The sequence below is a fragment of the Varroa destructor genome, unplaced genomic scaffold, assembly GCF_002443255.2.
Source record: "Varroa destructor unplaced genomic scaffold, Vdes_3.0 BEIS01000002.1, whole genome shotgun sequence".
Classification (NCBI taxonomy): domain Eukaryota; kingdom Metazoa; phylum Arthropoda; class Arachnida; order Mesostigmata; family Varroidae; genus Varroa; species Varroa destructor.
Genome location: NW_019211455.1, coordinates 35,270,580 through 35,296,170, shown reverse-complemented (window position 1 = coordinate 35,296,170; position 25,591 = coordinate 35,270,580). Strand labels below are relative to the sequence as shown.

General features: G+C 37.8%; 1 protein-coding gene and 1 long non-coding RNA gene across 8 annotated transcripts in view; one reads left to right on the top strand and one right to left on the bottom strand.

The window, feature by feature from the left end:
• Nucleotides 1–721: 721 nt before the first annotated feature.
• On the bottom strand, nt 722–4,077 carry LOC111245219 (uncharacterized). Its single transcript, XR_002671250.2, has 2 exons — nt 3,849–4,077; nt 722–2,760 (listed from the first exon to the last, which is right to left on the bottom strand). It is a non-coding gene; the product is annotated as an uncharacterized LOC111245219 (long non-coding RNA).
• Nucleotides 4,078–4,082: 5 nt separating this feature from the next.
• Nucleotides 4,083–25,591, top strand: part of sky (GTPase-activating protein skywalker) — a 45,286-nt gene continuing 23,777 nt past the window's right edge. The window contains exons 1-3 of one of the 7 annotated variants that reach the window (XM_086982008.1): nt 4,083–4,477; nt 11,608–11,735; nt 17,813–17,875. In XM_086982008.1, the coding sequence (XP_086838134.1) occupies nt 4,364–4,477; nt 11,608–11,735; nt 17,813–17,875 (305 nt within the window). In that variant the 5' untranslated portion in view covers nt 4,083–4,363. The other 6 variants (XM_086982006.1, XM_086982002.1, XM_086982004.1 and 3 more) reach the window with 6 other exon arrangements.

The window sequence follows — 25,591 nt, the reverse complement described above, 5'->3', positions numbered from 1 at the left end:
AATCATTCCACGTAAAACAATACAGTACATAGATGTAATTGAGGTAAGAATGGTTGTCTATTAGCGACTTATATGGAAATTTCTATACGGAAGTTTTATGTAGACTTATATAGTTTAGATTTATTAACTTTTCATGTCTACCATGAGTTTTCTATTTTTCTTTCTTTAGTAGAATAAGTACCAACAAAAATTTGTTGGTGGAGTACTCTGTTTGACTTATTTCATATTTTGTGTAAAAACAATCAGACAACTGAAAATTGCTAACATCTTCACGGTAGACGAAGTTTATAAAAAAATATAGATCCAGTAATTTTTGTTAGAATCCGTATTAAAGAGACAAAGCTTCGCGAATGCGGTAGGTGTAGGCGAGGTTAAAGAAGCACTTTTTGAAATTAATTTTTGTTAAACAAGGTACGTCTACATTGCAGTGGTAAGCGCTACCATGGCTTTTGCAAGCGGTGAGATGAACTTCTCTCTGGAAATTCAATAATAAATAAGAATATGTGAAAACATGCGTATTTTTATGCGAGACGCATGTGACGACGCACGAATTGTGAACGATAGTTCTGTTAAAGCTTTTTTGCGGATATGCGAGTTGGGTGAAATATATATTAAGCAATGCCACCTGCCTGTAATCACGTTTGTTAATACGGTATACTTTCAGTTTGAGACAAACATTTATTCCGTTCCTTTGTAAGCTGCATTTAAATGAAAACAGATCTTTAAGAAAATGATCTTTGGCAGATACGTTTATTCAATTCAGTTAGCATGCGAAGCGTCAAGTAAATTTACTTAAATGACTTTAGTAATTGCCAGTGAGGTCATTGTCGGTTTGTTATGGTCTCACTTCCACATGTCGTATTTTGAAATCTATCTCAAGGCTGAAAATAGACCAAAAGTTTCGAACACTCAATGGCACAAAACACACAAAAACAAAAGGGACATTAGAAGACAAAACTAATCTAGGCTGTAGCCAACACTATAGGCAATTTACGTGTTTCGGAATCATTGAAAATAATATTTTTGTGCCCTTATTGATAACTCATCATTCACCCTAATTTTTGTTGTCTTCGCATTGGCGTGTGGAAATTTATTGAACAAATCTGCGTTCGCATCCCGAATTCATGTTCTGAATCCGCCACGATGCAAAATGTGATTCAATAATTTACCAAAAAGAGTGGAGAAACGCACGCCAGCTACGGCACACAGTCTTGTGACCCACACAGTCACACACTGACCAAATTTATCTTAAGGTGTTCCGAATATCATTCTATCATTTTGTAAGTAGACGTCTGTGCATTATTTATGCTCCTGCGTCCTTGGACTCGGGAATGGCGGTCTAATCATCTTTGCGCACATCGCGTTTGCGTCTATGCGTATAATACCAACCTCAAGAAATTATCCTTCTGGAGTTCGTTGTAGAATTTAATAGCTGTTATCTGTTGATGAAGGCACCAGAAGACCACCGTGCGCTTTTTAAGCTTATCAAGGAAAAACTGCCCGCCCATCAAGAACTGTAACTTAATTGTTAGGGTCGTTTTCTAAAAACTATGAGAACCAGAGAACGTAGTTAAATAACGCTATGTATAGGTTCACAAAGCTCGATGTTTCTACGGCTTTAAAATACGGATGTTCAAATTCTGAAATTAATATCAACATTTTTAAGAACTTATTCCCTGTAATTTTTCATGAAGTATAATGGAGAAATAAATCGAATAAATTAAACTATCACGTATTGCGCAAGTATAATAGCAGTAGTAGCAGAAAGGAAGACGTTTGCAACGACAAACTAGAACTTAATTAGTCTAATGACAACAATAGCAACAACTAATGTAACGATTAAAGATTTCTACTTGGACTTAAAATCCCGTAATACAACATATAGCCCTATTTATTAGCACTGACATTTTAAAAACGACAGTGATTTAATGTGAAGAGTATTTTATATTCAAGAAGTATTATATCAGACATGTGGCATCACCAATCTTTACATATTATACGGAACCTTAGAGTTATCGATCTAGACGAAACGACGTAACACGTGAGAAAAGTTGGCACCAAATTCAAGTGCGTTCGTGTATGAGTTAAAATGTGTATGCAGTTTCCTTGTCTTTAAAATGCGACCGCGATATCACCGAAGAAACAGTAAAATAAGTGGCAAAGTTTCGGCACCAGTATTGGATTGAGCACGTACTAATAAACATATTAGCTTAACTGAAATAATGATAATAAAAGTTATGATCCTAGTGTTGAGAGAAAACTGTAATATTGAATCGTATTGACGTGGTCCTGTTGTACATATGTAGTTGACTAGGTGACAAGATATACAAGGGCGTTGATACAATAAAAGTGAATAATCACCGAGCAGCAAAGTAGCTGGATCTCATTACAAAAAAAAAATGTACTAGAAAATCCATGATAAGAACAAGAATAAACTGGGCGGAAATTGATTTTTTTTGCAGTCAAAACATTAGCATGTTTTTGTTTATAGCTTTCTATTACGTGCAAAAATAAAATAAAATATTATAGTAAAATAAAAAAATAGGACAAAAACAGTGGTAGAGTTTCATTCATCACCTTAATTTGTATGATGGTTGTTCATTCGTTCGTCAGCTTCCAAATTTTCTGGCGGCAGAACACGAAATCAAAATAGCGGGAGGTCTGCGTCCTGACTTCGTTTATTTTGAGAATAGTCCTAACAGATCTTGTATTTAGGTGTCAACCTGACCCCGTGCCGTGGTCCAGTAGTCGCGCGTTTGCCTACAAAATTTGGAGACATGTGAAATTAGGTTCGACACCGTACGTAGACACATTTAATCTCCTAGTGAAGCAATCTCCAGAGTCAGTAGATCCTGACGTTACACCCAAAAATTAACATATTGGACGGACGGCAGCATATCAGGCGAATAAATCGCATAAGGTTCGAAGAAAAACCTTTTCCGAGTCCTGACTAAAAGACGGCTTCGTACTGTTAAAGCTTAGTAAACTGTTTTGTAAAGCGAAAAAAATGAAATTGGGGCTTTTCATGTCTAAATTAACCGTGCTCTAGTTAATTTCGTTCCTTGCACTATATTCGAGTAGGCATTGAGGGTCACCCCGTAGCATTTTGCTCTGATGTTGCAGCAGATTTACTTCCCATTACAAGTAATAATATTATACCCGAAGATTCCTTTAGTAAGGAGGTTTACTCAGTTCATAGCAGGTAAACAATTAATATATAAATATATATAAGTTCAACAATTAGCACTGGGTTTAAGGAGAAGTTTTATTCTTCATTGTTCACCCTATTTGTGCATATTTGTACACATAATATTGTTATTACAATCCTCACAATGAAAATAGACGGAAAAAATTCTGAGCATGTAAAGTTTGTAGAATAAATAAGCAAGGTGACCTTGCAGCCGTAGTATCAACAGATCCTTGCGATGATTCCCCCGTTTTTGTACTTTTTGACGGAAAATCTATAACACGATAGAATATATATTCATGCTTTTAAGTTCTTAGCAATGTTGGCACCAACTGCTGGCAAAATACAATTTCATATTTTTAATAGAGCTTTTGAAAGACTCCAGCAGCAACTAAACTGCAAAGTAAATATTTTGTGCGATCTAGTCAAAAGTTAGATCTTTTTGACATTTTACTAGCGTTTCGTTAATTTTCCTTTGAAAATTTATGTGTGTATGGCATGGATAAGTGACTATAAGTTTTAAATGGAAAGCTAATTTTACCTTTACGCGCAAAGAGATTATTTAAATTTCTACATTAACAAGATAAAAAAACGAAACTCGAACGGAATATGCTCTGGAAATTCTACTTTTCAAAGTTCTAATTCTAAACTAAAAACTTACATGCATTACTTATCATGTTTATATGCACACCATTGAAAAATATAATACTAAACAGTCATATTTTTGCCGCTCTCAGCCTGGCCTAAGTTCCCTAGCTTAAGCCCGCTTACGTTCAAGTAGATTCTGTGGGCATGCAATAATAGATTCATCGAATTTTAGTCTGCTTGTGCAGACGAGATGCGAGGAGAAAGCTATTGCGGTAACTAGGGCAAGAGGCACGAATTCTGTCAATGACCGTCTGCTGTGTTGTTACTGTCTTTTTCTCTCCAAGTGTCTTTGATAATAATTGTTTGGATTAGTGTTCATAGTGGAAAAAGTTTTACGTCTATTCGACAGGAATTGTTCATCCCCTATGCAAAAAGACTATCGTCGACCAAGTGTAATGTATCATCTGTCACTACACTATGACGGTGGTGGAGGCTCGATGGTAATTCAAAGTGAATGAGTCTGCAGAGTGCCGGCATGAGGAGTTGCTTGACAGCTATGAGGTTTGAAGGGCCTCCGTGAGGAAAATAATGCAGGAGGATAACGTGGGCCCTCAATGGGCTGCTCTAAAGCCGCTCGAGAAGGATCACAGTATTTCTATTGGACCTCTGCAAGAGTTTCTCCAAAGCGATAAACTCAAAAATGTAAGTCAGCTCTGAAGGGAGTCTCCTTGTGCTTTCGGAATGTATCAGCTGATAATTATATTGTTTATTCTCGCACATTAATACTCAACGGTTGGGCAAAAATACACACGAAATAGAAGATTGCAACTTATGATAACACCTTCGTATTGTAGCTGAAGAAATATTATAAATTACGACTTTTATTGGGGTATTGATATTTACCCTCGGTTAGCAGTATTGGTGACTTCATGATTAGTTATACTTGCTTAATTATGTGTTGGTAGCAAATACAATGACAGGGCAATTTCTTATTAGTCTAAGACTAAAATAATCGAGATTATTATTGGAGAGTATATTCCTTTTTTTATTCTTTAAGTTTTAGACCTTGTTTGCGTATGAAAAACGACAAAAAATTATTAGGTACAACTTCTTACTTTCTTGGTGGTTGTTAATGATGTTTGGCGTGAATTCTTTCAACTTTGCTATTCTATAGGAAGTTCTTCCATTTAAGCGGTTATGTTAGCAAAAATCAGAACAAGCGGAAATATATCTCTGCTCGCCCTCTTATGTTTTATACACCTCAGAGGTTACATATTTGTAAAAAAAAATGGTTCATAATGATTGCAAATACTCCAATGTTACAGTGGTATTTTCCCCGAACTGAGAAGAGGTTGTTAGACTACTTTGGTAAGAAGTCGCATTTAGTTAGCACTTATATTGCACGAATCCCGTTGTCCCGTTGAACCATTAGAGTTATTTTGTTGCGGTTCTCCTAGTGATCGCCTTCCGCTTAATCTATTGCCTCTAGCTATTTGATGATTTTGTCACAGCTACCCCATTATCTTCCAGTAGCAACTTACTCAGCCTTATTATCTTATTCGGTTATTCAGTTATGCTAATTCAGATATATCGGATTTGTAATGTAGCCATCCCGTAAGCTTCTTCACCTTCTATGACAATTGTCCCGTTCTCCTATTAGTATCATTATCTTTAATTTTCGTTAACAGGCACGTAAATGAACTCTAGATGTCATTATGTCAAAAAGTTTATAGAAGACATTATAATTTAAATAAGTTGTTGCATGTATATATGCGTTCGTTATTACTGATACAGCAACGAAGTCCTATTATTGTATGTTTATTTCATTTTTGGGAGCAATCTAGAAAATACGCAAAAATATCTTGTTTTAGATTTTGGGTGGAAAAGTCCAAGAAAAGTAAACGCGAGATACCAGCCTATTTATCGTTCTTGAACTCTATAATACTACACAGACTGTGCGGACAGAAAATAAATTTGAAGTACAAAATAGATTATGTAATACATTTTGGTGAAGATTGGTGTTCTGTGGCGTTTTAACGTCATTCTCCAAGAACATAAACTATAACCATTTGCTCTGTTTAGCTTTAACATATTTTTTCCTCTTAAAGCAATATTTTTTTTAAATATCGCTGCAAAAGCATTAACACCCAATTAACTTGCAGCACCTAAAACGTGTGTAGAATGAATATTTCTGTAATTTTACATTTTTCTCCAACACGCTATGTGTTTTCTGTAAACCCTTAGCTACAATGGTAGCTGCTTCAAGGCAGGCTTTCAACTAAAGCCAGCATATAAAATGACGGGCAGAGCGTGTTGTACTAAAAAGTTATATGCAGTTCCAGCCCTCCTTGGTAACTAGTTTCTTCATCCGATCCGCAAGCTTACTAGTACATACCCAAATGATATCGTATATGAGGTTTTATGTCATGATAGCGAACAACGGTCCGTTTTTATGAACATTCGTTAATACTGCACCTGTTTTATATTCTCGTACCAGATGTCAAGAATAGCAAGTTTCTCGACACAGATTTCAAAGTACATTTTAGTGTCATCTGCATACATTTAGAATGATATACCGCCGACAAGCTTTTGTAGGTAGAACTGGTGTGGAATGAAAATGAACTGGTGAGAAGTTCCCTGTGGGCATTCTGACATGGCCTTTCCGTCATTTGTTCTACCATGGAACGTTATTCTGTAAGCAAGCTTTCACTTTAACTACCTTTAGTACCAGCCAAAGTGTAGTATATTAACGGGTATGTAATAAGTGACCAAATCCAGATTGAAAGTACAGGTGATATCAGAACATTTTTATTGTTCACTGTTCAGTTGTCCTGAGTTTCCAAAAGTTCAAAGGCGCCTAAGGGCTGTCGCTTATAGGCAAACGGTTCATTTGCAATCATATAAAAGGAATTGGCATTTTCATAAATTGAAAAATGCAATTAGCACTATTTTGCCGAAAATATTTACTACATTCTCTTTTGAAGTTGAAAGGCATGAGGCTGAGCGTAAAATGGACATTAGAAGGCCGAAAAATGGGTTGTCTACTTGAGAGCATGTAGCCTTTAAAGGTCTTTTGGCTTACCATTGGCTAACTCCGAAACATTTTAGCTGAGGGTTAGTCACAAGTGTGCAGGACACTACTACGAAAGCAGTGAAGGGCGTGTGTGAACACTGGTACCTTTTATCTTTTATAAGAGCTTATTTGGAAAGGCAACGCCTATAAAGACCTGATATTTCAGATCGCAGCCATAATTGTTCGTTTTAAAGTAAATGTTTTTTCCTGATTTTCATCTTTTCTACCCTCCTAATTTAAGAGGAGACAAAATACACGCCTCTGTATTATTTGCTTGCAAAGAGAGCTAGATGTTTGGCTCGGTAGTCCTGATTCGGACACGTGACTTAAGATATGATACAATCTCTACTAGTGTAATCAATTCACGTAAGGCTAGTTGAATATATATCAAAAGTTTATTTACTGGAAATAAAATGATGTGGACTTCTGAATAATATTCCATATGTTTTCTAAGCTTTAACAGCTAGAAACATTTTTTTCTGGGCTAATGGTTATTTCCGCTACGGCTTGCTAGTGAAGTCATTTAAAAAATACAGGAGCTGAAAACACGAATATTGATATGGAACAAAGCTAATGTAATTGTACATCACTATAGTACGGAATAAAAAGTACGGAATAAAAATACCACTATTCGATTTAAAAAAATCTAGTGTCCGATGTCACGAGAAATGTGAAAGGAACAGAGCACAAATTTTACAAATATAAGAAACTTTAGTTTCTGTGCATAATGTACCTCAATTGGCGTATTAGTTTAAATTAATTGAAGTTCAACTAATCTCTAAAGATGCGATACATATTGGCTGGCTTTGTTTTCAATGTGTAGTGCAAACCAAGTCTTCTGTAATGGGTTAAAGTAAGAATGAAAACATATATAAAAGTTGTTTTTTTCATTCTGCGAGCACTGAGATAAAACACAGAGCCCACTTTTCACCTAATCACGCTACTATCACAATGATACTCATAATAGTTGTGTTGTGCTCTGTCTCTGTAATAAGTAATACCTGCCTTTTCTTTTGCTTATAAATATGGTATTTTAAGTAAGTTTGAAAAGGCATTCTATTTATTACAACTGCAATTTATAGTTGCTACGGCGGCGGTCTAATTCCTAGTTGAATCTATTCGATTTTTTAATTATTGCATTTCTAATTTTAACTCATGCTACCTACTAGTAATAAATTTCTCCCGATGTCGATCCTACAGAAGAGCTAGAAATGTAGGAAATGCTACGCTATCGGGTGAAATCACAATCAGCGCCCAAATATCGAGTTATATGTAATATGCTGCTGTCCCGTAAATTTTTACGTTTAGCGGTAAGATAATAGTAGATTATTACAAGGAAATTCGGCTAATTGAACACATCGTGTATTGTGCACCGCCACCAGATGAAATCTGGCTGTTAAACACTCTACTTTTCTAGAAACTAGAGAAAATGAGTTCAGAAAAAATATTTTTTAGTCCCCCTCATTGATCAAGTTTTTGTTGCTCGAAGGTTACAGCGCTATAAGTACGAATAGTACCAGTAGCAAAACACTAACCAGATGTTGGGACCCGAAGGACAAGAACGCATTGGCGATGATCGGAAAGGTTTTTCATGAAAGCAGAGCTTAAAATCTTAGAACTCTGTTGGCCAAAATTGTTATTTCGCATGTAACATGTTGCAGAATTATAACTTAAGTGTCAAAAATGTGGACGCTGAATACAGGATGGGCCTTCCGTGATTTGACATTAGGCTAATCGGAAATGCGTGCAATTTGTAGAACTTATATCGGCGAAAAACCCGCCTGGAGCATACGGTGGCATCGTTCGATCTCTACTGCCAATTGGAGAGAAACTTGGCGAGGTAATGGTGTCGTCGTGGAGAGAAATCGAATTTGATGGCAATATCGCATAAATTCGGATGTAAAATTACGCTAGTACTTGCAATAGACATTGAGGGCATCTGCTAGTATAAGATACTCGCTAAAAAGGAAACAATAAATACGGTCCGCTGTCTGGATTTTTTTTTAAGAGATTCGTATACCGTTTGCAATCGAAAGCACGCAGTCTGGTTATTTAATGACAGTGTTAGATTTCATCACGATACCCCAATTACTTTCTAGATTGAGCAAAGGAATACCCAGCGTTGGCTTCAACCCGCCTATTCTCCTGATGTAAGTTTGTGTGATTGCAGGTTTGTCGATGTTTTAAAAAGGGCAAGCAATCCTACTACTAATTTACGATTAAAACTAATTAAAAATTACATATGGGAACACGAATTATTGGTTTCTAGCTGTCCAGAGAGTATTTGCAGCGAATTAATTATTTTTTTTAAAGTCTAAATAAAAAAATTAATAACTAAGCACTAAGAAAGTGAAGTTCAATAGGAAAAAATAGAAAGGCTGCTTTGTTGAAAGACAGGGCTCCCAAGTAGCAGCTTCTTTTAATACATTCTCTTAAATATTTTATCGCACAACTCTAGCTAGCTCTTCAAGCAAAAAGTAGTTACTGTAACCAAAAAAAGTACGCTAAAGAACCAGCATTTTGATTCTTATTTTTAGCTTCTTCTTCGTTTACGCGGCCCTGAAACGTTAAACTGATGCCACGCGTTTCTACCAGACACACGTGGTCTACTTTTTAAAGATATTTTTACTAATCGAAATTGAAAATCGATATTATATTTTGTACATGTAGCTTGATATACATGATTCAATTCACGTTTAACACTATACTTCTATATGATATATTTTAACTAATTACTTGTGAATTTATTGGTCTAACTATATTTACGTTTATTTTTCGTGCTATGTTCAGTTTCAAGTTTGAAACATTACTTTGAAATTGTTGCGTATCTGCTCAGAACATTAAAAAGACTCTCGTCTTAAAGCAAACCCTAATTCTTGAGGTGTGTTCGATTGGCCATTAATACAATTAGATCAGTGAAATTAATTATAGCAACGCTAGATCTAACCCTGTCTTTCTTTTCTTTTTCGTCATACTGCAGCCTTACCTTGTAGTGCTTAAAGGATTGGACTAATATTTAAACCTTTTCCATATAATTTTTTATATAACCAGTGTCGCAATGTATGTATTCTTGCAGTAACTATGTTTAAGAAGTAGCTCACTCATTTGAAGTGATAACTTTGAGTTACGTTTTTTACAATATCTATCCTGTATTAATACTAAATCATTGCTGAAGAAGCACCGACATCATAATTTTTATTGACGGTTTTGTGAACGTTCAAGGTTATATTGACTAATATTACCAGCATATCTGGGAACATAAGTAATTCTAATGTTTACTATCTGAATGCGTAACTGGGTATGCTGAGTGCTCAACATAGAACGCTGTGCACTCCGAACAAAATTATTAAATATTTTTCTATTCTCCTACCAAAAAGCTAATATTGTTTTGTACTCTCCTTATATAAATTATTAATATAAAATAATCCCTTGGAATTGTTGATGTAGGGCATACGTTGTCAATGGATAACAATGTTGACCAAAATAAAAGCGCCCGACGCATTACTATATGTACGTTACAAATCGAAATCGGGGCTCATTGGTTAGACATCGTCAGACAGCAGGTATCATGATTTTTGGATCGAAGGCTATATTAACACACAAGTTTTCGCCATCGCCAGAAAATTGTAACAACTGAACTACTTGCCAATAAAATCGACTGGCTAAATTAATCAACAGTAAGCAGTTTACAAAATCTCAGCAATATTCTTTATATAATAATCGTACCCATCGCGCACAATTTGCTACTAAGCTGGGTCGTAAATTCTCGCGGTTTTTCTGATGGAAAAAAAAATATTACATGTTTTACCCTTGTGATATTATGTTATTGTGCTATGTAGTCCTCATATTGTTCACGACTTTCCCCTAACTTTCCATCAAACGATGTATGCTGTTGCGGCAAAACGTCGTTGGTTTCGTTTTAAGCTTACCATGTGTGGCTTCGCGTTGTCATAACGTAGATGACCTAACCTTATGTTTCGAATCTTTTCTAGCGAAAAACCTGGATGACTTGATGCAACTGAGCCAAATAAATATGTCGATGAACTGTCTGGTTTGCAGGAAACTATTTATAGTAAATCTGGCCCTTACTGCACTACCAGACGCAAAGCGTCATTTTTTTCTCTAAATGAAGCTGTGGTGAAATTCTGAGCTTTGGTTTTTTCCAAGAGCTCCCTTTTTTGGTTTCTAGTTCATGTTGACGTACAAGCACCACTTGTCATCGCAGGTTGCAACTATGAGCAAAAATTGGTCATTGCAGCAGCGTGATGCTCGATACCTTCAGAGAGTTCATGTGGTATACAAGTTTCTGTGTAAGCTCAAGAGACTCAAGGTTAGCGACTGTCGTATAGATGCAGCCCACATTTTCAGTCAGCTCTAAATTGTTTGTGAACTGCTTTTACTCAAGTTCTTTTAAATGGTTTTCTTCGAACTAAGTTCCATATATTAAAACACCCGACAAACCATTCTAGAGCAGTCATTTAAGCTTAATGCGATAATAAGACATAGTGCAAATGTCCCGGGCGGATTCGGCAGCATTTTGCATTATTGTTATTTGCTTTATAGTAGAACTATGTCTGATAACGGTAAACGTCCATCACCTCTATTTCCGCGGTCTATGGTTATAAGTATATATGTATATGTAACTTAATAAAATAAGAAGTCTTTTTGAAATAACAAATAACACAAGGTCAACAAAAGTATGTGTGTACTTTCTTGTATCTCAAAAACACAAGGTTCAAATTTTTCCGTTTCCTTTCAGGCAAAAAAGTTCGTGCGTACCGAGCCTTTGGGTGTGGCCTGTCCGTATCGTGCTCAGCTGTGGGCCGACATATGTTGCTATCATGCCAAGGTGCCTCACAGTGGCTCGTTTTATGTCAACACAGCTGGGTTAGTCTTAGTTTTCGCACACACAGAATATTTTGCGCAAACTGCACGTACATTATGCAATGCTTATACCTTTTACAGCGTCACGCAGGATTAGTTACAAGTACGAGTCCTCTCTGTCTTGTTATTAGACTGATCTCATGTGCACAAGTGGTGCCTTTTGGGCTGCTCAATAAGCTAGTGACTGCTGTTGTATCATTGAAGAACCCTTCACGTCAACAAGGATGAAGGAAATGATTCAGTTTGGCCTAAAAAGATAGGAGTCGATTATTCAAGCCCAGTGACGTGGCGTACAGTGCTCGTTTTATATAAATTAACGAGAATTGACAAGATCCATATGGGACTGGATTATTATTATTATTATTACTAAGACTCATAAGGCAACTGCTAGTTTAATCAGCCAAAAATATGAGCAGAAACTATTCGGAACTGGTACTGGTTATCCTAAACAGAAGTAGCATTCAAAATATCAAATATTGGATGTCAAAGAATGACAATGACTTATATATATATGTCATTGTCATTCTTCTATATATATATATATATATATATATATATATATATATATATATATATATATATATATATAGGTCAATGAAAAGAAACACTATGCAATCATAGTAGTATTTAAGATCCGCGTATATAAGTACGATACTTAAATTGGGACGAATCTGAATGAAAAAACATGCATTTCTGCTACTTGTCGTAGCGAAAGAAAGCCAGTTTTTTTCTACAACAAAATAACAAACCTGTCATATCGAACAGCAGCGACTTATTTTTCTTCAATTCAAAAGCCATTCAATGCCATTATCCAATTTGTATGTACTGGACGAATCTCCACTTTTGAGTCACCTAAATATTTACCAGTATACAGCGTGGCAATCGAGTATGCTGCTACACAAGAAACACGCTCTGGCGCAGCACAATGGGAAATCCATGGTATAGGAAACTATGAAGATTCAGTTCAAAAGTAAATTTTGAACGTTCTATCTATTTCGGACAACGCCTTAGTACGGAAATTCATGCGTGTATGGTGTCGCGAGTCGTTCACGAAGGTCCCAAGAAAGGTAAAACAGACGCTCTCTGAGGGCAATGAAACGGAGAAATTTCACAGATGTCACTTGCTGCTCGATTCCCTCAAGACTGAAACAACAGGTAACCTAAATCTTTTCTCGGGGTAGACATCTTGTCTTCAATACAAAAATGAACCGCCAAAATGATGATTGCCGTGTTCATACATTCATACATAGGAATGTGTCTGTCATACGTGAAACAAATTTTCGGCCACAGTTCATGATCTGAATATGGTATCCGATAGAGGAAATGTTATGTTATCACACTTACCAGCAAAGACGACCGGGTCATTAAAAAGCTTGTCTACTTATTCTATAAATTACTATACAATTTTGGATAGCTAAAGCGCCTTTAGGAAAATCACACGTTATCCAACAAGACGGTGGGCCGCCTCATAGAAACAGATTAATGCAAGATAAGCTGCTTGAGAATACAGGCATATTCTAAAGTCAGCACATATCGTCATTGAAAAATCCGCTGAAAAACTATGTTCAAAGCGCTATTTAGTGAGGGTCCAACAAGTCTCGACCTGTAAATGTCGACACTTGCTATCAACAAGTTTATATTATTGCAAAGAAAAACCGTTAAGGAACCGAATTGAAGCTGTAATACTTGTATTTTTTTCCGAGACATCATTGAGGTGAACCCTGTATTCCTTCGGGGATTTTCCTGAAAAAAATGAGACGAATTATATTCAGGCGAAGGAAATTGGGAAAAGAATTCCTTTTTATCCCAAACAAATTTTGTTTTATCATTTAGAGGCCACCATGAAGCGGCTAAAGATAGATGCACCTCCTTGACACTACAAGCGTTATCAGAAACGATGAGTTCCAGGACCTCGTATTTTGTTATAAGTGTTGAATCGTAAATAAACATGTCGCAGCCGAAAGCTCTCCTGTTAAATGAACCTCTCCTTCTCAGCTCGGAAAGCCATGCACTTGAAAAAGCCCACCCGGACTTTCCTTTCAGAAATCAGACTATGGAGCACAAAAGGTCTCAAATGTCCATTTCTGTCGTTTCAAACAGCTTAAATGAAAGTCCGGCACATGAATCGGAAAGGGTGTTTCGGCAACATCCATTCGGTATTGTATCGAAGACGGTTGTTGAAATAACGAATTGTAGTTTCCAAAAACCGTTGCACTCTGACAACCTAAAATTTAATTTTTGGATCCCCATTGCTGAGTCTATTTTCATGTACATACTCTTTTCCCAATAAGAATCCATGAATCAGTTACTCAGGCGGATCAACTGCTAGTTATGTAAAGAGGAATCTCAAATGAATTGTCCATGAATTGAAAGCCGCGTTTGGGTTTGATTGAACTGTTATATGATAAACATTTAAGTGTTCATTACGGTACATATTATGTAGGAAATCACTGTTTGGGAGACTGTTGTGTGCCTCCGGCAAAGAGAAAATCTAAGCTTAATTAAAACAATGCTGTTTTGCCGACGAAATCTCTTGACTAGTCACTAGGCAGCTTCACAACTGCGCTTTAATGGTGTTTTTTTCCTAATTTAAAACTCGTTTGTTATAAATTTGGGAACATTTTTATTAACTTTCCGAATAATGAAAGTCACCTGGATTGATCATCAGGCCGCTTTTCACTCTTCGCAATATTTGGGCTTCTAGTATCCGAGCAATGAAATTCGACCCTGCTTTCAAAGCGTGGCATTTATCTTCCAGCTTTGAAAAAATTAGGTCCATTATTCCGAAGTGATAGTTCGGCCAATTTACATATTTAGATAGCGGATGAACTAGCTTCTCGTTTTCCGGGCAATCGAAACAGCGTTGTTTGCTTCAAAATTTCTTCACGAATTCGACACAATTTTTAGGTAGCTTGAGTGAATTTAACGCAACTACTTGTTACTTGCATAAGCGTGCTTTCTCCAACTAAAGATGAATCAGGGGATGACACAGGTTGTCACTTTTTGCAACTCTAATCCACAACGCAAATCTAATTTTTGTCTCGACAGAACTTACCGTCAACGCCTGATCAGAAACAGTTTTGTGTAGCCACGTTAGTATCTGCTATAGGTAAAAGCAACGTCTGCCTAAACTATGCGTAGTTCAACAAGGCTTTTGTGGCCCTGAATTTCTTCAAGGGGTCTTTGAACAAGGTCGAGAAGGAGAGTGAACATACTCAGGTTGTATTCTAAAACAAATTTGTGGTTTGCAAAAAGAAAGAGTTCCGTTACTCCGTCATCTATGGTTATCTTGCTCTCTTACATGATTGCATTTAAGAGAAGGAACATCTTCAGAGGAACACCCACTAATAACGTCTTTTGGTGTAGAATCGCAAGTGGTCTTCGACTCAACAGATACAGCGTATAGGTACTTCCCTTTGAAATGTGTAGTCAATTAGGGCCAGCATTCCGTTGACGTGGGATACCACATTTTGAACTTACGGTATTCTTTAAAAATGGCGTTTCTGTTGAATCTTCTAGTGATTGTACAGGGCAGTAGTACAAGTAGTACAAGGCAGAAACTCCACTTCGTAGCTCCTCGCCACGAGGAGAGTAGTCTTTTTTAGGTTTAGCCAAGATCGCGGCTCTTCTTTACGAAGCAAAAAACATACCAGAAGCAGCATTAACTGAGCAGCGCACTCCAGGTAAGCATTCAGAAGAGAGCGTTTTGGAGATATACGTTTTAAACATTATTCGCCACAGGAGCACTGTTAAAGCGTAATTTTTCCAGAGTCAGCCAGACCTCCGGAATGGTGGAACCGTGCATCAATAGATACTTCTGTATCACCGTCATCTTATTCAAGGCTGAAAAAGAGTGCGGCGTCGAACAGGAAATCGTATTTCCCGAAGCGAGCGTATCACTAACGTATGTTACCAAGGCAACTTGGCTAATCAAATACAAATATTTCTATCCCATGCGAACTACCCTTAAGGCCTGCTGTACATTATTTCTAGGAGTGGGACCCATTGCGTTTGAGATAGCCTTTATATGGTTTGACATAATCTTTGGACATAGCACTTGGAAACAACAGCAAGATACTTCTCAGAGCGAACCTCAGCGAAGGGCAAAAGTGTTTTTTGTATGTTGCGAAGAAAATAAGTTATAGTTGAACATGGCCTCTGGGGCGGGAGAGGCGTAAACGTCTGTAAAATCTCCACGAGACAGTTTATGCGGTAATCGACATCTAGAGCGTCAGGAATTGGCAGGAATTCAAAGGACATTTCGACAGGTTCAGTTTTGACCAGATTTCGCGGTAAGGATCTGTGAGCTAAGTAATACGGTTCTGGATTTCAAGTTTCATATTAATGGGATCATGGCCTCAGTTGTCCGCGTTCTTGGAGAGGCGGGCCAACAATCAATAACAAACATCAACAACAAGCAAAAATATCAATGGCTACACTGCCTTCTTCGTCCGGAAAATTTAAAAAATGCAGAAGTGATTTTCTAGCAGCAGTAATTTTAAGCTTTTTTTGGGGGGCAATTGACGTAAAAGACATACAAAGATTGGTCTGGTTGAGTGGTCAAATCAAAAGTTATAAAAAGTGAAACAGAAGAGGAGAAAATATCCTGGAAATATATCACCAGCTCTTCTACTAGAATGAATGTGGATTCAGCCGTTACAGAGCACAGCTAAGCTGCGACTAATAAGAAGTCGAATCCGTTACAAAACTATAGCGTTGTCGTGAGATTTTTAGTTAAACAATTACAAATGCCGACGCAACGTTGCAATAACCGGAGCTGATCTATCTATGGATGAAACGAAGTGAATGGCGAGAAACTGAAAGAATCGAGAAGGATAGCTGCTGAGATTTTAGTAAATACCAATACATTGACGTTATTTGGTGCCGTTGAAGCGAACGGGGCCAAAGCTATAACGCCCTCGCAATTTCATTTTCTATAATCCTGAGTGTCTTCCACTAGTCTGGCTCCGTGTTATGCTTTGTGTCCTCTTACCTCTCTCTTCTCTTGTCAAGACTGTTAACGGAAGACAGCTTCCCTTACTCGTTAAATGCCGCCGTTGTTTGGCTCAACAAATCCAGCATTATACAAAAACAATGGAGCCAATGTGGATACCATGAGGTCCTGCCAATCTTTTCGCAATCGCCAACTGTTGTTTTGCATAGTTCCCTCCTCCATAAAATCCCTCCTCGAAAAGCAGTTGGATTTCATTTATAGAATCTTTTTTGAACCTAGATTGCTTCCAGATTAATGACTGTAGTCGCCATTCAGCTAACGCTTTATTGGTCCCTACTTTATCTGCAATGTATTTTACATTAGTATGAACTCGATCGGTTTCGTTGGAAATACGCTGAGTAGCCTCCACCAAATGTTCCGCTCTGCTTAGGATTTGGAACTGCCAAAACTACAACTAAACCTTGGCACAATTATTATGTAGTTGTGAAATTACAACACGTCCGAAGCAAGTAATTTTAAATGTATACTTAGTTGTTTTGATAGATTGATCTGGTACGAAATGATCCTTGTTTGATCAAATGATCTGTGTTAGTTAAGCTATTCTCTCTTCAGTTAACGATATGTTTCGATGATTTCGGTAGTGTTGAATCGTATTTGTTATTTTATCTAAACTAGCGTTCTTAGATGACGAATATGCACTTGCAGTTGTTTGTTTTTGACAAGACAATGCCCCATGTGTCTAACGGATTGGAACATCACTCTTTAGCTCACACGCGATAAACTTTTTTCAAAATTTCTGTCTAACAGAGACGTAACTTACTGCAAATGTGGAGTGATATGGTCATTCACTGAAGGTAACTTAGTGAAAACGCTTGACTTACACACTTTAACCTCGTGGTTTTTCAAGTCCACCTGTCAACCTCTGAACAGAAAGTCGTGCGTCTAGTTTATTCTAGTTCAGTTTTTGCACAGTTTTGATGCTCAAAACTAGTGTTGCAGTACGACTACGCGTGTACATACAAGTGTAGTCAGGTTGCAACGTTCTGATGTAATTTATGTATCTATTAACAACAGTGCTAATGCTGGCTATTGCATTTGCGCGCGTTTTTTGAATGTCTTTGAATAGAAACGCAGCGAGGCACCGCACGGTAAATAACGCGATTTATGGAGCCCTGCAGCTGGTTCAAATGTAAGCACGCCGATAACCCCTGCGTCTGTTGACCAACAGGTCCGTCAATCCTGATAGACAAACACTACTCCAGAGAGCATGGATCTGTATAGGTGTTAACGTACAAAAATCTAGAGACAACCGAGCCATCGATGTGGCGAGAGGCGACGGGAAGCATTAGAATTCAATTGATACCCACAACTTTACAAAATTATCTAGCTATCTTATTAGCTAGCTTTAGTTGAGTAGAGTAGGATACCGAGAGATCTAACCGCTTATTCTGCTTTAGATAGTAAAAATGAAGTGGCTTGAGTTACTGCTTGGGGAATTAGTGTATCATTGGTCACTAAAATATTTATTAGCGATTTTGCTTTTTTTGCAGCTGAGATATTACTGTTCACAAGTATTGCCGGGTAAAACCGTTTTACCATAGGCTTGACACACAAAAATAGAGTCGTCAGACTTTTTTTTCACAAGAGTGACTTTTGAAGATCCAATGGGTACGATGCTACAATACACGGTACGCATAGTGCGTTTTTCGAAACCTATTCGTATTTATGAAAAGCTTAAGATAACTGGATCCGCATCTGTTATTTTGCGCCTGCTGTCCTGGAAACAAAAATATCTTGGCTGAGAGATATAAATAAAAAATAAATAAGTAGTTGACAGAAAATGGCCAATTATAGGTACTAATGACAGTAGCGATAGATTGTATGAAAAGGACTCATTGTTATGCTAAAATACATTAAAATATATTGTTCTCCGAAATATTTATATTTACTATTTTAAAGATCAATCTATTCAGTGAGACTAAATCCAGTGATGTGGAATATGTAAGGCTTAGGCAAGGGAACGTCATCTGCAATACGTTCGCAAAACCTTCTTCACCGTTAGATTTCTTAGTGTGTATCCACAGGTAGCTTGCTTAGATCTTTCTACAACCATCGGTGAGATAGTAATGAGTCACACTGAGTAAGCAGTAATGAAACAAAGCCCTCTGAACGCACGTTTGAAAGTTACGTTGCTACGAGGTCAAGCGCGTAGACCTCATGGCTCCCATAGTTGTGTCCAGAGGAACTGCGTAACGCTAATTTGGTCGGCCAAGGTGAAATGTAAGCGATAGTTATAATAGCACAGATACGTAGTTTCTTAGCACTAATATGCTTTCTAAATCCAAGAACCGGCTGTAGTGGTATTAAAGCTGAAGCGTAAGTCATTTCGATTTTCTTATTTAACAAAAAATATCGTTTCTTTTGCATGATGGCAATAAATGAATTATGTGACCTTTTCTCATCTGTCCCGTCAATCCAATCTCCCTAGAAATATTTAGATTTGGTGTTGAAGACAAACGTTGGTAGAGTTTTGACACCTTCTTCTCTATGAAATGTACAATTATTAGTTTCATTTGGCCGAGACTCGAAAAAGTGATAATCCGTAGGAGACATGACCGGAAAGTACGCTGGGCACAAAAGAACCTCCCGCTTAAGCTCTTGCAGGACGGTTTTATGTTTGCTACGCTTGGCGTGGAATTGTCGTAGAGAACAATGTGTCGTTTATTGGGTTTGTTGAATAGCCTCGTTCGTTTTCTTAAACTGAATTTTGTACAGATGCTTGCTGATCATCCTGCTTTTCTCAAATAAATTTTAGTTTTATCTTAACGCCCACCAAACGCAAATCATCATTTTCTTGGTATGGAAATCCGGTTCAACTCTGCACTTGGGTGCACTTGCTGGACCTACCCATTTGTGTCCTGACTTTACATAGACAGAGATACATATTTTGTCGCCTGCAACAATTATACGTAGAAGCTTCTCCTTGTGGCTTCCATCTTACGCTCTATCACGCAAGATATTAAGGAGCAGTAAATAGCCCGAGTTACATTCTACTCAGTTTATAGGGCATACAAGCTCCTAATTTTTATGTACGTACCATAGGTTCAAGACACCTGTCGATGGTTATTTTCCTAACCAAGTTACCAAGTTGTTTGCCGGTCATTTTCTTTCAAAAGTGCCTTCAATTGGCCCTTGTCAACTTGAAATGGCCGACCGAAACGGGATGCGTTCTCCAACAGATGCCATTCAAAAACTCTGCAACCCAGTTAGTTCTTAGCTCTTCTAGCAATTATAGTTTTCGCTGTATGTGGCGCAAGTATCCCGTGGTGCTTTAGCAACTGTTCAGATTGGACAAAGGGCGAAATAGAGCAGGTACAGAAAATGCACACTTTTCATCACTAATTTCTATTTTTGGATCCTGAAATTCCTTTCACTGCATATTGAAATTTGACGAAGAGGGAAATTTAATTGAAATAATGGAAAATAAAAGAGACGAGCAACATTTAAAACAAACCAAAAGTGCTTGTGTTTCAACCTAGTGAATTGGGTATCCCGTCTTTTCCTTATACAGTAGGTCGTTGCGTTTGTAGGATAGCGTTTCAGGTTCTTATTCGGGCACTTTGGGGAAGTTCTCAATATGCCTCATTCGAGTTTCCAGATACAACATTGAAATTGTTCTCATGTGTATTTGTAAATAACTTGTACCTTTAGGGTTCTGCTGGGCCGGTTGTAGTCAGCATGTGTTCTTTTTAAGCGCCCAGACACCCCTTAAATTTCGCAATATGGTATCTGTCCATTCGATTTATATACATAAACGAAAAACATTATCAACAATGCCGCTTCAATAGCTAAGAAATTCTCCCACAAGCCCAGGAGATGTCAGAACTGCGTGGTGGGCGTTCCGATTTGATTAATTAAGTGCGTTGCATTTAGTCCAAGTCTATGCTAAATATAGCTCACTGACATCGACGATACCTTTGAGGGAACTAAACTGTAACGCTCTACGTAATTCGGGTAGTAATGCCATAGAAACATCCACTAAGCTGGAAGACATAGCTGACACGATATAAGTGATAAACAAATACTACTATTTTGTGCAATGGATATAGAACTTGCGTGCGAAATGCGCATACTAACATAAAAGTTGAAACACGGTCTGCTTTCGTGAGATTGGTTACAATCTCATTGGTTACAAAAAAAAAATTGTTGTGCATATTGCGGCACATTCACGTTACATCAGCAAGGCACTAAATGAAGCTCACCATCATTCAAAGAAGCCTTCAATGATAGGAATCAACGGCCTTGTAAATGCAGACGTAAAAGCTCCAGACAAAACAAAAGGGATCTGGAGATACAACCAGAAGCTCCCGGCGTTTTTTGTGCGTTCTCTCAACAATTCTGGTTTGTTTATGTAAAAAGTATGTTACAAGATTCAGAAATTGCATCATCTCAAACCAGGAGCAATTTACTCTTAGAGATGTCTGTTTCTTGCTGCCACAGTTTAAATCAGAAGGTGCTTTTGTTTAGCCTTAAGAAAAAATCACCGCAGCTCAAAGGCATGAAGATTTAAGACGTCCAGCAATCAACCTCCTAAGGTCAAGGAAGTTAGGCTTCCATTTGCTAATCACTAATCGTTTCGATACGCATTTTGATAAGGTAGAACTAGAAGGTGATTTAGACTAATGGGACAACAATAATGAACTATAAGGATCGAGGAATAAATTCACGATTGCTGACTTAGGTCCTAAAAAGTAATGAGTTCTATTAACACCAATTTTCTTAATTGCCTCCGAAACCCAACTCTGATTCTGGTCTCAGCTTGTTCATTTACACCCATTGCTTGCTTAGCGTTTAGCGCCGCGTTCAGTGTGAGGAACCTTATTTATCCTTTCTTTGAGAGTATATTACTTCCACTTCAACTGATATTCTTTTGATTACTGAGATACGGGCTAACGGTCTTCCTAGTGCTGAGCTTTTTGTTGGGCTGCTACTATGTTGTCTTTAATGTTCATGCTGGCGGGGGTATACCGAGTTCGGCAAAATCTGAGTTTTGCTATGTGATGCGGCAGTGCTCAGCTTTAAAATATGAATTAGTTGTTATTAATGTTATTATTTCTATGATTCGAATACTTGCTGTCGTTTAGTCTGTGTATATTTCTTCCCTACTGGATTGTCAATTTATCTTCAAAATGGGATGCGGGTGCTCAGAATATACATCTCAATTATCGTATAACACTTCCAGGGAATTTCAATCCTTCTACCGGCGATTGCGACTTGCTTAACGGTACCAGTGTCACTGGCATTGAACAGTTTATCTCAACGTATTTTTATACAATTAACTGTTTTTTCCACCTCATTGACATACTTCCAACTTGTTGACAGTTTTTAACAATACTGGAACTTTGATTACGTGCGTCGATATTCACTCCACAGCTTCGAAATCGGAACATCTGGCTCAGTGCTGATTGTTGCCACACAACTTCGTGGGATGAAGAACAAGACCAGTGTTACTTCAGATGAAACTCAACCAATCCTTTTTAAAAAATATACTTGTTTACGGCATTTTCATCGATTATCGACTCTCAATTTTGAGGATGGGATGTTCTTTCATTGTTTTACATATTATTGTAACTGCTCTTTACACAAAGGGATCAAATTCATCATCAGAAAACTACAGGCTAGTTCTTCACAGAGTTCACAAAGTATGCCATGATTAAGCCCTTAAAATATATGAGATGATTCGAAATATTTAAAAAGCCATTGACTACATTTCCTCTTGGTATGGGCAATTCAAATAAAGATATCAGTTCAAAAATGGTCTGCCCTAAAAACTGCAGCACGATGTGCTACTTAGGCCAGTAGGCTATTGAAGAAGTTACCTACGAAGGTTTGGGAGTTTTTTTCGCTAGCCAAGTGATATTTCAAAATTACATTAACGCTAAGGCTGGCTTTCCCATCATTAACTGGATTCTCATTGCCATTTAAGTCTCGATATTTATGAGTATATGACCCTTTAGTCACACCCAAAACGAGCATATTGTGTCCATTTATAGATATACTTTTATCGAAAAGACATTACTGTGCTTCACCGTGTATAGAATATATTTATGATTTCTTGGCGGTACAATATTTCTTTAGGCCAAATCATCATCCCTTGCGTTATATAACTCTAACGGAGTATGGAGACTTGAGTATTTAATGCTCTCCTTAAACGACGAATAGTCGTGACTACAAAGAGAAGGCACACCCCATAGATCTAAAGTTTTGGAACGATATAGCGAATAATAATTGCGTGTATAAACAATTATAAAGCACTCTCGTTTGCTGTTTACTTTCTGCTTTAACCGCCGGGGTACTCTGCGCAACGGCCTCCGTACCGGCATGTTGACAAAGAGGACATGTAAAATACTTAAGAAGGAGATAAAGAAGACTCTAAATCGACCTAAGTAGGTCTTTTATACTCTCGCTGCGAATCGGCTTAGTTTGCCTAACTGGGGGTCTCAAGTGAGCTAAGGTTACTGAAAAAAGTATCGCAAAAACCGAATCGCTCTCGACAATGACATCCTAGCACGGAGTGAAATCGAGTTGCGGCAAATTTTTCCAAAAAAGATAAGTTGAGCTTATTACTCTTCAATCTTACCATCAGCAAGCGCTCCTCACGAATGCAAGAACGACATTTTAGTGTGTAAATCATTCTAAATCTTACATGTAAGTGATACCGTAACTTTTTCATCGTTTACAGCAGGCATTCAATATCCTAAATAACTACGTCACCAATATTGGGCCGCAAGTAAAGAAAGCTGAGATGAAAGACGTGAATTTCAAAAATGGAAGGAAGCTCGCTTCTTGCGGTTTCCTTCGCCTTTGTAGACACAGTTGAAACACGTTACGTCATTCACGTACGTTGGACTCATCGCAACTTCAACAGCGAATCGATGTGCACAGCACACTGTAAATAGAGTTCTAAAAGCGACGCTAGCTGCAAGTATTAGTGAAAAGCTACAAAAGTTATCTCTAGCAATAGGGATAAATTTTATCTCTTTTAAGGGTTTTATCAAGCGCCTCGTGTGAAATCCCAATAATCTGGAAGAAATTATGCTTTCAATATCTGACTGCCCTGACAAGGACCGAGCCAGCGTTTCTGAAGGTGATGCGGGAAATGCACGCTTCTCCCCGCATTTGCTTAGAGGTAATAAAGACCTCGTGGTTTGTCAGGGAGTTCCCTACATAATTGTATTTCTCTCTAAAACACGAGGCGGTCAAGCATTTATTACGACATGCATACAGAAGGTGGCAGAGATCAATTTCGCATTTTACCCCACAGTGGTCAATGAGAAGTGGAAACATACGAAAAACAAACAGATTTGAAGACAATAACAATACTCGGCACCAACATGTTTAATCACTTGTGCTTAATTGCACCTGAATGCATGATGCAAGGCTTCCACTCACGCGACTTCAGTGTATACAAATTTTGTTGTTAAGATCATACCGATCACTGTGACGATCGTGACGAACGTGATCACTGTGACGAAATATAGTACTGTAGTAGAACCCGATTTATAAAGTAACTAGCAAATATCCAGTCTTTAATGGATCCAATAATTATATGTGTGTATGTTTTATTACAATATATAGTTTAGACCCACTGCTTGGTCCGCCGTGCGTTCAAACGAGGCCACTCCAGTTGTATTATATCACTCCCTCACAAAAATGCGCTTTTTGATTCGCAATAAAACGCGTGAAGAGCAAGCTTACATTTTACTGTGTCATTTTCGATGCGAAGTACTATATGTCATATAGTTTTCACACTGGTTTTTGATTATCTCGTCTGTTGCATCAGTGAAATACGGGCCCACGATTAGTGCCCCCGATGGACGAAAAGACGCGCGAGGCGGTGCTGTTTGTTGCCGTTGTTATTATGGTTGTGGCCACTGCTAAAAGTCGTTTCATGCGTAATAATAGGTGCTTTTTGCCCATGGTTATAGTCGCTGCCATTACACTGTTTATGGAACAGGGCACCAAAAAAATTCGTATACGAAAATCCCTTCGATCCCCAGTGAGAATTAAAGCCACACCAGTATTAGGTTGATGTAGTAGTATATAAAGTGCGCGAACCACCAAGCCATCTTGGTCGGAAACCTTGGTAACTCTTAGCAACCCAATAGCTCGGAGTATTTATAATTATCGAATTCGATTAATCCAACTAAAAGCTTTGTCTATATCGCCAAATACGTTTGACACGAATTCCTATTCACTATAGGCATTAATAAATAAAATACGTCGTGGTAGCCGAAACGGTGTTCAGTGAGATAGGCAACGCATTTGCAATTGCGTTATAGAAATGTTATAGAAACGCTTTGCTAGTCGAAGAGCCATAGAGTATGTATGGTGCAAATGCCAGTCTTCAACTTTGCACAGAGATCGAAAAGCAAGTGTCGAGTTTTCTTGTAGGCGTGAAGCTGTACGGATCCCAGTCTAGCATTATTGTCATAATTCGTACAAACTTGGTGATATCTTTGAGATCGATTGCTGAGAAGCCTTTTTCTTGATGTCATCCGCTTAACAGTGTATGAACTTACGTTGTTGGTAAACGCAACAAATCTTAATTGAAATTATTTTTTCGAGTGACTTAGCTTTAATGTGTTTTCAAAGTGGTAGCGTGGAGTCATACAGGTATGGTTTTGGGAATGGGTAGTTTTTCTCTCGTGGAAGAACGCACGATGTCTACTAAGGCTCGTTTTTAAGCATAAACTGAATCTCCTATTCTATCAGTTTCTTCTTATGCAGACAGGTCTGCGTAATCTAAAGGTTCCATTCTTTCGATATAACTCCGTTTCAATTGGCACTCTTTCTGTCAATGGATGCCATCTGTTTTTAAAGTTTTGTGTTTGAAGTTCCTACT